At 35.2% G+C, this 17739-nt stretch overlaps 1 protein-coding gene across 1 annotated transcript in view; it reads right to left on the reverse strand.

Moving 5' to 3' along the window:
- Window positions 1-392: 392 nt before the first annotated feature.
- CCDC169 (coiled-coil domain containing 169) overlaps window positions 393-17739 on the reverse strand; it is a 49689-nt gene continuing 32342 nt past the window's right edge. The window contains exons 5-8 of the mRNA XM_034665071.1: window positions 16219-16317; window positions 15949-16002; window positions 10982-11058; window positions 393-1577 (exon numbers count right to left, since the gene is read on the reverse strand). Coding sequence (XP_034520962.1) covers window positions 1478-1577; window positions 10982-11058; window positions 15949-16002; window positions 16219-16317 — 330 coding nt within the window. The 3' untranslated portion in view covers window positions 393-1477. The remainder of the gene's footprint in view (window positions 1578-10981; window positions 11059-15948; window positions 16003-16218; window positions 16318-17739) is intronic.

Below are 17739 nucleotides of genomic sequence, written 5' to 3' on the forward strand. Positions count from 1 at the left end.
AAAGATTGTATAAGACTTAAAAATCTAATATTTGTTTAATAATATGGGCCACAATATCTGATCTTTGTAGTTAGCTTAAGAACAGGGGAGACAGGGGTGCCTGTGTGGCTCAGTTGGTTAAGCGTCTGCCTTAGGCTCAGGTCATGATCCCAGAGACCCGGGATCAAGCCCCGGGATCAAGGCCTGCATCGGGCTCCCTGCTCAGCACGGGGTCTGCTTCTTCCTCTGTTCCTCAGCCCCCCCGCAAATAAATAAATAAAATCTTAAAAAAAAAAAAAAAAAAAAAGAACAGGGGAGATAGTTCCAAACAGCATTTGGAATAATTTATAGAAAGTTATTTTATGGTTTTCTGTATTACTTTATAAAGTCACATAAAAGAACTATTTGTCTATATGAAATTTATGAATTCTTCCTCAAAGAAAGAAAGTGAATATCTATAAAAAGTTATTATAGAAATGCATTCAGTATTCATTACTGTTGATACTGAATAGAAGTTAGGTTTTAGTTCCAGATATAAGGTGAGAACACCATTAGCTGAAAACTAAGTTAGCTGTGAGTTATTTCCAGAAATATAAAGTCCAATAATTTTACTTATTAAGTTGGGCAAATAAATCATAGGTATGTTCCAAACCAAGGTAATAGTTACAAAACCACCTAAAGATAAAGAGAAAAATTCAATAAATTGCATAAATGTCTTAAACAAACCTTTCTCCTCTCCTCCCTCTATCTCCACATAGAGACTTATGTGAATGCTTGCAATGTTTAGTCTAAAGAATTAGAACATCACTATGAATTAAGAAACATCATAAAATGATTTAAATCACTATGTGCTAAGTAGTAGGACCTTGTAGTTGAATAAATACTGGTTTTCTAGCAAAGTACAAACCTTAGAAGTTATATCATTTGCCTCCATCATTTTACAGATGTGGGAAAAGGAACCTGCCCAAGATCTCCTAAATCCATGGCAGGGTAGGAATTATAACGAAGCTGATTACAGATTGAAGGCTATTTCCATAACACCATGGTAGTTCAAATCAAAGTTGAAAATCCATCTTATTTGTAGCTTTGTTTAAACCATAAGTTTAAAAGACCTGAACACGATATGGCCTATAATAGCAAAATGTCTTGATGAATTCACATTTTTAGCTGACAGTCAACTAGAAACCAAATAAAATAGCCATGTTATTATCAGCACAGATTATGAATAAATTATTAAAAATAAGTGTAATAATGCCAACCTTCAGGCTTTCTAGGATATTTTAAAATCATAAGCAATGCTATTAGGTATTTTAGGATCACTTGAGACAATTACTTTCATACAAACAAAGGAACAAACTTCTGGAGGAGGAGCTAAGAGAAGTTCGATAGCTCTTTCTTGTCTATTTCATTCCCTGAAAAATGTGTTAAACATTAACTTCACAAGTTGAATATTACAGATGAAAAAAGGGAAGAAATAGAAATCCACCCAGTTCTAGAATTACGGATTGAGTTTTGGAAGATGGTTTGATCTCGTAATCTTTTTTACTGGTCCTCTCTTGGCATTCATTGTCTTCTGATTAACTGGATTATATCTTCCCCTAAAATGAAAGAAGCGTTAATCATAATTTTTCAGTCAACATTGTGTACAACAAAAACATTATATGTTTACAGTACCATCCTAAACAGCCATATGTTATACCATATTATCTCATTACAGATAGAGAGGAAACCAACTCAAGGGCAGATAATCCAAAGGCCAGGAAGGAGTCCATGACGTGGCCTGATGTAGAAAGCTCTGACCAAAGAAAGATGAGATGGACCATTCTGATACTGCCTCTGGAAATATGAATTAAAGCTAAGGAAATAGAAGCCATGAAGTAGGGCAGGGAGAATAAAGAAATAAGGATCCATGAGTAAGCCAAATGTGTTACCTAAAATTATAATAAAATTGGAACAAGGATATACCAAGGTCTGTGATATTAAAAAGATATAGAGAATGAAGATGGTAGTTGGTAATGAGAAGGAAAGTGAAGTATAGATTGAACTAGTTGAAATAATAACAGCAGCATTTTTGAAGCACATAATTTATGTCAGGAACTGTTCTAAATTCTATTTATGAATTGATTCATATCAACCTAACAAAATCTATGATGTATGTACTATTATTAGCCCTGTTAGACAGATGAGAAAAACAAGGTTATATAGATAGTAAGTGGATCTAGAATTTGAATCCAGAAAGGCTGAGTTCAAAGACTATGCCTTTACTTTTCTTTATAGTAGACCACTAAAGTGAAGAACTATGAAGTTCTGCTGAGACTTTCAAAGCTTCCTTGAACTCTAGTTTTAATATCTGTGGGACAAATTATATTGGAATTCCTGTTCTTGGATTTCCGTGGGACCATCTTTCCTTTATTGATTTACATATCTTTATAAAGCCAACTTCCCCACACTCTTACTTAAGAGTAGAGTCAGCTTCAATTGCCTGCAAGGTGCTTTTCAAAAATATTTTACTCAGGGAGTGATATCAGGAAAAATGACAGAATGACTTTAGAAAAATCTTTCCTCCATAAAAGCTGTGGAAAAATTGGCAAAAATGGTCAGAAGCAACTTTTTCAGAGTTCTGGAAATTAACCAAGGACTTGAAGCAATCTTGGAGAATTTATTAAACACACTACACACCACACCCACCTACCCACACACAGCTGAAACTCAGCAAAAACACTGAATTTTGTAACATTTTTACTTGCCCTAGCCCCCTTTCCCCAGCTTTGTGGTATCCCTATGAAAACACTGAAAAACTGACCCTAAAATTCATATGGAAATTAAAGGGACTCCAAAAAGCCAAAACAATCCTGAAAAAGAAGAATTAAGTTGGAGTAATCACACTTGCTTATTTCAAAACTTACTGAAAAGCTAGTCATCAAGACAGCATGGTGCTGGCGTAAGGATAGACTTATAGATCAATGGAGTAGAACTGAGAGTCTAGAAATAAACTCATATGTTTATGGTTGATTTTTTAAAAGGGTGCAAAAACAATCAAATGGGGAAGAACAGTCTTTACAACAAATGGTGATAGGACAATGGGATAGACATGTGCAAAAGACTGAAACTGGACCCCAGTTTCACAGTACACATAAAAATTGACTCAAAATTGAATCAAAAAGGACCTAAAACTATAAAACTCTTAGAAGAAAATATATGTAAAAATCTTTGTGCTCTTGGGTTAGGCAAAAGTTTCTTAAATATGATACCTAAAGCATAAGTAATGAAGAAAAAAAAATCCTAGGAAGCAAAGGTCAACTGGATTTCATCCAAATCAAAACTTTTATGCTTCAAAGGACATCACCAAGAAAGAAAAAACAACAACAAAAATGTAAGAAAATATTTGCAAATCATGTATCTGATAAGGTCTAGCAACCAGAATATATAAAGTACTCTTACAACACAAGAACAGGACAATAACCCAATTTAAAAATGGACAAAAGGGGCATGTAGGTGGTTCAGTAGGTTAAGTGTCTGCCTTCAGCTCAGGTCATGATCTCAGGGTCTTGGGATTGAGTCCTGCATCCAGCTCCCAGCTCAGTGGGAAGCCTGCTTCTCCCTTGCTCTCTGCCACTCCCATTGCCGGTGTTCTCTCATTCTCTCTCTCTCAAATTAATAAATAAACAAACAAACAAACAAAAAAACAAATAAATAAAATCTTTTTAAAAAATGGGCAAAAGACTTGAACAGGCATTTCTCCAAAGAAGATATACAAATGGCAAGCAAGTACATAAGAAGATGCTTAACATCATTAGTCCTTGGAGAAGTCGAAACTACAATGAGATACCACTTCACAAGTACTGGGATGGCTTAAAAAAAAAAAAAAGGACAATAACAAATGTTGATAAAGATTTGGAAAAATTGGAACCCTCATACATTGCTAATGGGAATATAAAATGATGCAGTAGCCCTGGAGAATAGTTTGGCAGTTCTTCAAAAAGATAAAACAGTTATAAATCGACTCAGCATTTCCATTCGAAGGCATATACATATACATATACATATACATAGCCAAAACATGGAAAAAGCCCAAATGTTCATCAACTGATGAACCGATAAAGAAGTTGTGGTATGTGTACACACACACACACACACACACACACACACACAAGAATATTACTCAGCCATCAAAAAGAATAAAATCTTGACATTTGCAATGACATGGATGAAACTAGAGAGTATTATGCTAAGCAAAATAAGTCAGAGAAAGACAAATACCATATGATTTCACTCATGTGGAATTTAAGAAATGAAACAGATGAAAATAGGGGAAGGGAAGGAAAAATAAAATAGAGAGGGAGGCAAACCATAAGAGACTCTTAACTATAGGGAACAAAATGAAGGTCGATGGAGGGGAGGTGTGTGGGGGATGGGGCAGTTGGGTGATGGGCATTAAGGAGGGCACTTGATGTAATGAGCACTGGATGTTATATGCAACTGATGAATCACTAAATTCTACCCCTGAAACTAATACTACATTATATGTGAACTAACTTGAATTTAAATAAAATCTTGAAAGAAAAAAAGGGTAAATTTTGGGGTATGTCAATTATATCTCAATATAAATATTTTTAAATGTTGTACTTTGGGAATGAACCATTTCCTGTGCAAAGAGCTTCCTTAATTAAATAACAATGCTTTAGAATAATTTTGTCTTCTGGTGTAATATGGAATTAACCACAAGCATTTAATTATATCATATTCAATTAATAGTTCATTCTAGATATTTATTGTTTACTATACTAAATGCTTTTATATTATGTTAAGGATATTTTAAATGGCTTCCTTAATACCAACCATTTCTATAAGATCTAATTGACATGATGACACTAATTATCAAGGTGAGGTACATAACTCTAAAGATATATTTAATTTCCTAGAACTCCTTTAGAACAGTGTTTTCAAACTACAGAATGCAACTCAATAGTGGACTGATTTAGTGAATTATAACAGCAATATAAAAAATAGAACAAAATAGAAAATAACAGCATGCTTTGCACATAATAAGCCTAAGTACTCTTTCATAATCTTTTTCAGTTATATGTAAATATATATATGGGTAAACTGGGTCACAATATGACATCAGTCATGGTCAACAAAATTTGGAAATCATTTTCCATTCCTGAGTATTGTAGTTTTTATATACATGATAGTAGCTAAGACCCTTGCAAGATTATGCTAGCTTAACAGTGTTGTAGCTTTGTCACTTGCAGTTTCAAATTATTGTCATATGTCTTATTCTCTTCCACAAATAAATTCTTTGTTACTTTACTAATTCTTTATATTCAACAAAATACTATACATTGTAGAAGAATAATAATAGCTGATATTTATTGAACTAGGATTTTTCAATAATCTTTAATTTCATATTAACCATTTAATTTGGATTTTGTCATCCCCATTTTACAGGTGAATAAACAATCTGAAGGAGGTTACTTACATCAAGCCAAGTTAAATAGTAAGTGACAAGAGGCAAAAATTGATCCATCTACCTGCTTCAAACCCAGTGCGAATTTTCATTTACCACCTTACTTTTACCACACTCACTATTTTTAAAACTATCATACTGCATTAGCTACACAAATATTTACACTGTTATTTTACTTAAGGTATTCTATAGTCATTCTAATAGATGAACTTTTTCTTTATTTTCCTCTGTTATTGAATTTTTATTTTTTATTTTTTTTAATTTTTAATTTCTTTCTTTTTTTTTTTTTAATTTTTAAGTAATCTCTACACCCTATGTGGGTCTTAAACTCATAACCTCAAGATCAAAAGTAGCATATTCAACTGATGAGCCAGCCAGACACCTCTTGATTTTTGTTCTTTTTTTTTTTTAAAGATTTTATTTATTTATTTGAGGGAGAGAGTGTGCATGCGTGGGGGAAGGAGCAGAGAGAGAGGGACAACCAGACTCCACCCTGAGCACAGAGCCTAACGTGAGGCTCAAGCTCACAAGACTGAGATCATGACCTGAGCCGAATTCGAGTCGAACACTCAACCAACTGAGCCACCCAAGTGCCCCTACTTTTCTCCTTTAATATGATGTAGTTAAAAATGATTATAGAGTACACATATTCTTTTTTTTTATTGGCTGCCCCAATCTTACCCTATAAAAACAAATGGAAACACTAAAGCAATTAGACACAAGTATCCCATTAATAATTACCTTGACTTCCTGTATAAATCTAGTCCCAAATGAAGTTATCAAGGTTTAGATTTTTTCTATGTTTATTTAAAATCTTTATTGTTCTTTCCTTAGTAGAAGCAACAGAATCCTATAAAAAGAGCGCCATATCTTGAACACCCTTTATGAGCTGGGTGCTTTATAAGTTGTGTTAAAAGTAGTACACATATTCTTATAGAAAATACCAGAAAATATAAATATAAGTTATCCATGATCCCAATATACTACTTTATATTATAATTTTTATTTATTACTCTAGGTAAACATTTTCCTGTGTCAATTATATATTTTCCTAGAATGTAATTTTTTGTAACTTTATAATATCATTATAGTTAATTGAATTATTCCCTTATTGTTGGATATTTTGGTTGTGTTTTCCCTCCTCTAGCTGCTTTTCTTATCAAAAGGTGGTTCCCTAAATAATCTGTCTCTTAATGAGCCCCAGAATCAATTTCTCTCAGGTCCTGTGATTGCAGGGCACTAAGGATTGCCTTATTTTCTTCTCTAGAGCTTTTAATCACTCTAGAACACTACTAAGGAGAAAAAAAAAATAGGATGTTCACACTAAAGAAAAAAAATTTTACAGTTTTCTACCTTTAGGAACCACTGCTTGTGGTATCAGCTTTTGAAGTCTTTGCTTGCAGGAATATGATTTTTTTTATAGTTAATACATGCCATAAGTCATAGCCATAAGGTTACCTATTAACTTGGCAACTTCTAAACCGCATCCTAAAGAGATGATTTCTCCTATTTAAGGATGATATCTCTTATTTATCCTTTTAAGATTTTATTTTTAAGTAATCTATACACCCAATATGGGGCTTGAACTTACAACCCTGAGATCAAGAGTTGCAGGCTCCACCTACTGATCCAGCCAGGTGCCCCATATCCTTTTTTCAAATAAGTATATACAAGGATCTCTAGAACACATCTTTCAATAGCAGTATAGATATCTCGTTCATTTTGTGACTATGGTTTCACAAAATAGGAATGTATGTAATAGCAAATATGCAGTATTCCTCTTTGAAAGATTTTTTTTAAATAGTATATCACAGTCAAATGGATATTTTCTTTATTTCTTTTTCTTTTCTTTTTTTTTTAAGAGAAGGAGAAAGAGTGTGCCCACGAGCCGGCGGGGGTAGGGGGGAGAGGGGTGGGGGGAGAGGGAGAGAGAAAATTTTAAGCAGGCTCCATGCCCAGTGTATAGCCCGATGCGGGGCTTAATCTCATGAACCTGCGATCATGACTTGAGTTGAAATGAAGAGTCGGACATTCAACCGACTGAGCCATCCAAGTATCCCACATGGGTATTTTCTAGTGCTCTCATTTATTCCGAACATTAGGAAAACTCCGTAAGTCAGTATTTACCATTAGCATATATAAGAATATCAACTAAAGCAAACATTAAAAGCCACTAAAACTTGATTTTTAAAACATTGCTTTAAGTATAACATATATAGGAGAGTACACAAAATAGAGATGTAAGCTCCATGAATTATAATAAAGCAAATACTCATGTAACCACCACCCAGGTCAACAAACAGAACGTTGCCATCACACTGGAAGACCTTGTGCTCCTCCCACTTATCATTCCCCTTCTCCTTCCCATTGGTAACCACTATCCTGTCTTCTGACACAGTTTAGTTGTGCCTGTCTTTGAACATCATATAAATAGAATCATATTATATGTATTTTCTGGCCTCTTTTCCCCAAAACTGTGATAATTTTCCATGATGTTGTGTGAGCTGTAGTTTGTTTTTATTGTTGTTATTATTCATATATATATATGTGTGTGTATATAATATATTCATGTTACTGTTCATAAATATACAAATGTTTTTATATAAGAATAACATATACGTATGAATATATATCTCTCGAAAAATTTTATCTGATCTACTACTGATAGATATTTGAGTTCAGTTTATGGCTGTTATGAATAAAGCTGTTATGAGCACTCTTGCACAGGTTTTATGGTGTAAATATATGCACTATTCTCTTAGGTATATAACTAAGACTGCAATTGTTGGGCTATAGAGTAGGTGTATGGTCAGCTAAATGTAGAAAGTAATACTAAACACTATTCCAAAGTGGTTGCATAAATTTTTACTTATATCTTTGACAACACTTGTAATCATCAATCTTTAAAATTTGTGGTGGCCTTTCATAACTTTCATTTGCATTCCACTGAGTAAGTAATGGTGTTGAGTCCATTGGCCATTTGGATATCCTCCTCTGTGAGGTACTTAACACTAAAACTTGGTTTAAAGACTAAAACTTTAATCAAAAAGCATACTAAATTCTGGAGCTGAGGCAATAACTCAGAACAACAATACTTTAAAGTAGTACCAATTATATATACCTAATTTGGAAGGTTATAGGTATATAGAAATGTTTCTATTATTTGAGTTATTTGGTTTATTAGTATTTCCGGAAAGTGAAGTTGGGGTTTTTTTTTTTTCCCATTTGTATGATCATTTATTCACTCATGCATTCATTAAAAAAATTAGTAAACACCTATTTATTTATGCCAGGCACTGTATTTAACATTAGGCTCTACCAAAGATGGAAGTGACGTATCCGAGATCAAGCATGTGCAGTTCCAGGGGGCAGAGACCAGCTTACTGAACAGGGATCCCAGACCATGTCATCCACTTCTGATGCACTAGCACTGCCAGCTCAGTTCAGACCTATGGTATGGGGGGCTCCAAAGAGAAACTGATCATCAGGATGATATAGCAGGGGGCAAGGAGGAATGGGTTTGGCATCCAGGTCGTCTACTTGAGTGTCTTTTAGTACCACCTTGCCCAGTTTGACAGTTAAGTGGATGAGAACCATTTATACACGGCCTGGAAATGATGTGACAACCAGGATTCCGTTTCTCAGGGTAGGTCACCCCATCAGAGGAAGAGAAGGCCCACACTTCGTTCACTGATGAATCAGCTTGATACGTGAGACTGCAGCTGCACTGTAGCCCTATTCTCTCTGCCCGAATATATTTCCTTCCCCTCGAGGTACTCATTCTAAGAATGCTCACGAGTAAATTTCCTACATGCTGATTTCCATTTCAGAGTCTACTCCCTGAGAGATCCAACCAACAATAGTATCAGTGGAAAACTAAACTGCCCTAATAGACCTACAGTCTAGTGATATAGATGTGTATGTGTGTTAATACATGAGTAGAATGAATTTTATTTGTATATTCAAAATATTTGTCCATTATTTAAGCAAATTTGAATAAAAGAGGTATTATCTTTCTAAAAGATAATTGGAAGATAAATGTAAAAATAAAAAAGAAATATGAATTGGAAGATAAATGGTAAAAACAAAAAAGAAATATGTAGGGTGATTGTGCAGAAAGAGTTACTGTAGCAGGCCTGAAACTGCTCTCCTTAGAAAGGCCTTCTTGCAAGGTTGGTCATTGGCTGGTGTCTGGGAACTTAGTGGTAAAAAGTTCCCTACAATGATATAAAACTTCCCTTAAAAGAAAAGGAATGGCTTACAGTACTTGAACTGTATAAACAATATGGTTACTATGAACATGTTTTCCTTCTGGAAGTTTGGAATTCGGTATGTGCTAAGCAGAGGGTACCTACACAACTAGCCCCTAGTAAAAAAAGTGGGCACTAAGTATCTAATGAATTTCTCTGGAAGATAAAATTCCATGTGCTGTCACCTATGTTCCACGACTTCCTGCTGGAGGAATGAAGTGTGTCTATGTGACTACACTAGAGGACTTTTAGAAGCTTGTGCCTAGTTTCCTCCAAACTTCATCCTATACACCTTTATCCTTTGATGAATTTTCTTCGTATCCTTTGGCTGCAATACATTCTAGCTGTATGCACAAATATATGCTGAGTCTTGTGATTCTTTCTAGCAAATCACTGAACAGGGGACTGGTCTGGGGGGCCCCCAGCACAGAGGTATAATAGTTTTCAGAGGGAAATTGTTTTCTATAATTTAATGTTTTAACTATATTATATTTCTATTGATATAAATGTACAGGATAATGTTATAATTTAAAATATTCATCACTGCTCAAGGAAGAATATACTTCTTTCCATCTAACCATATACTGGACAAAACGTTGCTATCCCATGAATATCCACCAAAAACACTTGCTATATTGCATATATCTTGAATGTCTGTATTTGAAAAGAATTCTGATTTATAGTTAATTTATACCCTGGTTTACTTTTTTGATATTGTTAAGTTGTATCTGAATATATTCCCCTACATAGAAAAGGTTATATAAGACAAGGATTGCCTGACTAAATATTCTGTACTTAGTACAGAACAGGAAAAATTACGTGTAGATATAACTTCCTAAACCCATAAAACATTCTTCTGTTCTTCATTCATCCTAAATTGGTTTTGTTTCCATTGGAAAACACAATTTAAACTGCACTGTCTTCTACACTAATTTCAGTGTCTATATTTCATCAGTAAAAAAGTTAAGGCTGGTAATTTAATTGCGTTTATACTGTTAATGGTGTAGATTTAGGCTCTTCTTGGGTAGTGTATTGTTTTAGCTTTGAAAATAAGAACTTATCATGTTGGAAAGCCAGAACATATTCTTGGGATCTACAAAAATGTATATAAATAGTGAATAGAGAGCACAAACTTCTTTAAGTTCTTCTACCATCTGTTTGTTATTTTATACCGTTGCTATAAAATCTAGAAGTTCAACTTCCAAAATATAATGGACAGCTGTTTCGTCAGTATCAAATGCAAATATAATTAATTAGAAAAGAAAAATATAGTTAGACTTACATTTTCACTAGATTCTCTTTCATTCTAGGCAGTTGATCCATCTGTTGCCTTTTAGAAACTTGGTATGAGTCAGAGACCTGAAATATAAACATTTGAGCATTTGTCCTCTTATTTCATGACTGATTTTGGAGATAAGTGGAATAGTCCATTCTCAATTAACTCTTTTATAACCAGGCCCTTAAGTGGTATGTATAAGAGAAGCTAAAGAATAATGGGAAATTCTGGCCTTCTCCAGTATTAAAACATTCCTAAAGATTATGGAAACTCCTTTATCTCAACCCCACATTCCATGTGATTTTTAAAATAAATATAGAGGAAGCTATGAAAATCATATCATTTTTGTGGTATAAAGATCATTAAAAGTTTTTGTAATGGACACTGAACATAAATAATACGTATACTCTGCCATTAAGAAAGATATGACAATAGAAGCTCTATGTATATTGAAATGGAAAACAAGATCATATTTTCATTTTTGTCTGTTTTGAGGTATTTCTGTGATACAAAAGTGGAGACTTCCATTAGGTGGTATAAATAAAATTTCCAGTACAGGAACAGTTGAGGCTGGTGACCTTAGAGATGGCAATTGAAGACATGAGTAAATGAGATCATTCAGTAGAACACACAGGGAAGGAAGAGAGTTGATGATATAAACTTGAAAATGCAACTTTTAAGGGGTAGGAGAATTACTAGAGGCCATCCTTTAGGTTTAGGAAAACCCAGGAAAAAATACAGTCATGGAAGTCAAGAGGTGGGTAATATTCAAAAAGTGAGTATGGTTAGCAATATGTAATGTCTCAGAGATGTCTACACTACCAGGAGGCTTGAAAAGGAGTCATTATGTTTGGCTATTTTTTTTTTTAAGATTTTATTTATTTATTGGACAGAGATAGAGACAGCCAGCGAGAGAGGGAACACAAGCAGGGGGAGTGGGAGAGGAAGAAGCAGGCTCATAGCGGAGAAGCCTGATGGGGGGCTCGATCCCGTAACGCCGGGATCACGCCCTGAGCCGAAGGCAGACGCTTAACCGCTGTGCCACCCAGACGCCCCCATTATGTTTGGCTATTAAAAAGTAAACTGTGCCAGAGCCCAGTACTGGGGGTTAGAAAGGAGGTCAAAGACGTCGAAGATTAAAAGCAAAACAGTGAGTATATTCACACTTGCATGAAATTTGACTGAGAAAAGGAAAGCTAAGGTAGTAGTTTTATTAAGATGGGGTAAAATAAAAGTTGGCTTTACTTTGGTGGAAGAGATGAGCATCTTTGTGAAGATGTTGGACCATCTTTGCTAAGTGGGACAATTTTGGGCACATTGAACCAGAAGATGGAATTCACTCATTTATTCACTCAGCAAATGCTATCGAGCATCCACTGTGTGCCACCTCCTGTTTAGGACTGGGGCACAAAGATAAGTCATAGTTCTTACAATCTATTGGAGCATAATAAATAGATCATACAATAGATTGCACAATTCACTGCCTTGGAAGAGGTTTGCACAGGTGCTTTGTAAGCATAAAGCAGATGCTAGTTCAGGCCACAGGGGGCCTGGAAGAGTAGCCAATTTAGAGCTAAGGAAAGGACATTCCAGGCAGAAGGAGCAAGAAGGGCCTACAAATATAAGACAGCATGATATATGCAGGGTCCACATACATTGTTGTATGTACAGTACAGGGTGTGAGTAGGGACACAGCTGGAAAGTTAGGCACTGGGTGTTGGAAAGGACCTTGTAGACTACACTGAGCTTTGCTGAAATCCTTTGGACAATGCAAAGTCACTGAAGACTTTAAATAGGGAACACATCACTGGGGCACCTGGGTGGCTCAGTCAATTAAGCGTCCAACTCTTGATTTCGGCTCAGGTCATGATCTCAGTGTCCTGGGATCCAGCCCTGATATGGGCTTCATGCTCCCTCTCTCTCTGCCCCTCCTCCCCAATAAATAAATGAATCTTTAAAAAAAATAGGGAACAACAGCATATCTGTATTTCAGAATGATTGCTCAGGCAGCAGAGGAGAAAAAATTGAGTATGGTGGGGGCAAAAGTTTAATAGCTATGCTGTTGAGATTATATTTCAAGTCTAGATTTAAATCTGGGGAGCTCTAGGGCTCCTGGGTGGCTCAGGCAGTTAAACATCTGCCTTTGGCTCAGATCATGATTCTAGAGTCCCAGGATTGAGCCCCCAATCTGAAGCCCCACTCATTAGGGGGTTTGCTTCTCCTTTTGCCCCTCCCCCTGCTCATGCTCTCTCTTTCTCTCTCTCTCCCACTCTCTCTCAAATAAATAAATAAAATCTTTTCAAAAGAAAATAAAAATAAATCTGAGGAGATCTATTTTCAAATGAACAATAATAAAATAGAGTTGTCCAAAAAGACAACAGAAACAGCTGGATAGTCTGGAACCTATGTCATAAGGAATTGCTAGTGTAACTTTTGTGGTAATTTAATATTTTATCTTAGGGAAAAAACTATGGAAACACTTAAGAGTTGTTTTCATATCTTTGAGAAGCTGTAACATAGGAGACTTATAGAATTATTCTGTGTTCTTCAGAGCAGGGAGCTAAAACCAATATGTTTTAAGGAAGGAGAATAAGGAGCATCATCTGATGCTTTAATAATTCTAATAATTAGAATTAACTGACGATGAAACAGAACAGCCTCAGGTTCATTTTCTGTAAACCAAAGCATTATATTCAACAGTGTCTCCGATCTACTGCTAAAATTCTGTTTATGGAAACAGACAAGTTCTAGTCAGCCCTTCTGCCTGACTTAAGCAATGCAATGAAGCTGTGTATTCTTAAAACTCAATGTCTTTACCGTACACATACTGCATAAATTAGAAAAATCCTGAGATATGGAAACTCACAGTTTCATTCAAAACAGTGAAGACAGCAGAAGTATAAAGAGCAGCCTCAGCAAATAGCTCTAGTTATCTACCTAAGAATCAATTATTTATGGATTCAGCATGGGAAGAACTGCAGATCATCCATTGACCTTTCCAGTCACCCTAATATCCACATGGTCAGAACCATCTTTGACTATAAAGATTAACAATGCATTCTAGAGTGAAAATCCTTATTAACATTTATACTGGGGAACAGGATTAACATCTTCCTGGGAAGCTGTTAAAATAGGCTTTGACTGTATGTTCAGTGATCCTGTATAATCAGAGTAGAACCCACCTAAGTGAATTTTTCAGATAAACAAAGGTGAAGGAGAGAGGCTTGGGCAAGTAGACATTCTAATGCCCCTGTCACAGAGAGAGAGAGGCTAGGGAGATCAGGAAAGAAAACAGGAAAATAAGGTGCACCACTTACTAGAATATAGAACATATTATGGGGCCAGGCATTTTACTCAGCACTTTACATACATTACATCTCTAAACACTCACAAATCCCCTGCAAGACAGTACTATTATTTCCTGTTCTACCAAGGAAAGAAATTAGGCCCCAAAAGGTCACACTACAATTAAGTACCAAGCTGGGATTTAAATCCAAATTTAAATGACTCCAAAACCTGTGGTCTTTCCTCAAATCACGGTCTTGTAAAGCAATGAGCATTTATGCTAGAAATCGAAGGAAGCAGAACTGGCCAGGTGGAGTCACGGTCTGAGGAAGGGCATGAGGGTGCTGCACTGCAGGGGTAAGCAGGGATGCCTGCTGAGTGTCCAGGACCAGCAAGTGTGAACTGATTGTTTTATGGGTAAGAGACCACAAGGAGCGGTTCTATTTTGTCTCAATTTCCTAACTTAATCTTGGTCATTACTAGAAGTCCAAGCCTCCCTTTACCCACCACTGCCCTTCCATTCCCAAACTGATCTATACATCCCCTTATCAGCTCCAAGCCCCAATCCTAACTCCCTTCCTCTCAGTCCTTTCATTGATCCTCTGGAAATACCAGATCAGTGATTAGCAGACTATCTTTACGGCACACCCAGCCCTCAAGTTCCTCTACTTCCTTGCCTCACCAAGTTAATGTCCTGAAGACTCCAACCTTCTTCTTGGCTCTTCCTCCCCTTTCACTGTTGAAACTCTTCAGAGCTATATTCTAAACTATCTTTTCTTTTCACCCAGTATACTCTCCCTGATGCATTCCCTTCATTCACATGGCTTCATTTACTATCTATATGCTAATAATTTCCACATCTATATCTCCAATTTTTATCTTTTCTACCCTGAGATTCATATATCCAACTGCTCTTTGGACAATTTCATTTAGATAATGTGCATTGAAAACTAAACTCATATCCTGATTTTAAAACATATATCAAAATAAAGCTAACAAGGATTAAATATCTAAATGTAAAATATTTAGCTAAGTACTACAAAAAGATGTGATAAATATTATGAAACATTGAGATGAAGACTTTTAAACTATGACATCAGAAACCATAAATAAAAGATAGCTCTGACAACATCAAAACAAAAACTCAGTAATACTGACATCATCATAAATAAAACTGAAATGCAAATGAAAAATTATGGAAAATATGTGCAACATCATTTATAATTTACTGATCACTTTCCTGTCCCGTCCTGTCATTTGTATGTACACACTTTCCTATCCTGTATTGTAAGTACACCCTTTCTAGTAATAGTGGTGCTATAGCTATCTGAGACCTCACTGTGCCTAATTATGACATAAAATGCCATGAATTTCATGATAGCAGAGGGGTAACTGCTTATTTGCTTGAATTTAGAAATTATAGATCAAACTAAAAGGATAACTAAGGAAGCAAATATGCAAAATATTCCCTTAATCTGGGAAACTTTTACCTCCTTTCTTAACTTTTTATAAAACCTATACATTTTCCTTTTCACCCCCCATATTTAGAAACTTGGTACATTTTCTCCCATAATTCCAACATATGTTTGTCTACCAAACCAAACCAATCAAAAGTCTAGAAAAGTGAAAAATGTAGTTTACAGTAAGAGGAAACTCTTAAAATTTGGAAGTAAGACAACGAAAGTTACCCGAGACATTTCAGCTAGGTATCTACGGCACTCATTGGTGGTCTTGTGGTAAGCCTACAGGAAAAATACAAAAGAATCCAACATCAGAGAGGATTTGCAATACTAGCAAGACTATTACTAAGTCAAGTTTATGTCTCTTTGCTGTTTTTTAAAATAGTGTAGGAAATAGTTTTGTAAGCATTTTGTGATAATAGTATAGTAGGTTTGTAGATAACATACCAAAAATAATGACAGTTACAAAGAAATGTCTAGTATAGAACATAAACAAACCTTTGATTCTTGTTCCCGTCTCAGTGCACAGTTTTTCACTTGATTTTCAAGGCTCCTTTTCTCTTTTTCTAGCTGTTTAAGCAATGTATTTAAGTATTCCTGAAAGTATAAACAGTAGATTTTTACATGTACTCATGCTCTAAATAACAGTAAGAAATTTCTTCACTGGTAAATGCCTCTACCTCATAACATTCTGTGACTTCAAATTCTATAATATGCACCTTTTAAGTAATAGCAATAATAATAATTACGATATTTATTGAACCCAAACAATATTCCAAGTCAGTACTTGTGCTAAGTGCTTTCCACAGATTATTCCATTTAATCCTTATAAAAGCCATGAGGATGGCTAATATATTTATTTCCATTTTACTGTTGAGAAAATTGCACCTGATAGATGTTAAGTAACTGGTCCAAAGACACACAGCTAATAAATGGTAGAGCTGGAATTAGAACCCAGGTAGTTTGGGGTGCCTGGTTGGTTCAGTCAGTGGAACATGACACTCTTGATCTCGACCCCATGTTGGATGTAGAGATTACTTAAAAATAAAATCTTAAATTAAAGAAAAAGGAACCCAGGTAATCTGACTCTAAAGACCACACATGCTAAAATATTATTATATATTTTTCATATGACTGATACCAGTGTAAAAACAGTACAGTAGAAAAACAGACAATAAAGCTGATAACCAGGAAAACTGAGAAAATATTGCAGAGTAGGACATTTCTGGAAACTAAGACCTCAAGCCAAATACCATTCATCACAAATAGCTGGAGCTGAGTAGAGATTTAGCCAAATGCCAGAGCAATACTGCATTACAGCAATTTGGTTTAAAAATTTAATCTCTAAACCAATAATTATTTGCTATTACTCCAATTATTTCTCATATTCTTACACATTACCACATTAACATTAAAAAAAATCTCCAAATTGAACTCTACATAACCCTTGTTGGTCATGATCTAGGTCACTGAAGTTACTAAAAGGAACATTTAAAGAAGAACAGTAGCAGCTGATTTAAATCTCCACAAAGCGAAACTGCATGATATTTTAGAGCTCAAACCTTCCTCCTGAAAAACAGCTAATTCTCTAAAAACTTATTCTCTACTAGATACTTGTTAATACTTATTAGAATATTTAAAAAATGTATCAATAGGATAATTAGGTCAGCTGAAGCAAGTTCTTGTCTCTAAAAATAACACCAGTGATAATACAAATCCCTTTGTTGTGACAATTCTCTACTATGCATATTTGATTACCATGAAAACATAACTGGGTGATATTTTGCAGGCAGGCCTTATATCTCTTTGAAAACCATGCACTGGTGTCATAAATGGCTTCCAGTCCCCCCTTCCCCAAATACAAACTTGCTCCAGAAAAAAGTCCATGAAAGCCCCACAAATTTAAGAGGTTAAACTGAGTTATCTTATAGGAAATTTGACCCTTATGAAATAAATCGCTGCTCAAGTATGAAGAGTTTTTGAAGAAATAAGTGGTCAAAGGCCCTTTGGGGGGAAGAC

Source organism: Ailuropoda melanoleuca, chromosome 7 (assembly GCF_002007445.2).
Source record: "Ailuropoda melanoleuca isolate Jingjing chromosome 7, ASM200744v2, whole genome shotgun sequence".
Lineage (NCBI taxonomy): Eukaryota > Metazoa > Chordata > Mammalia > Carnivora > Ursidae > Ailuropoda > Ailuropoda melanoleuca.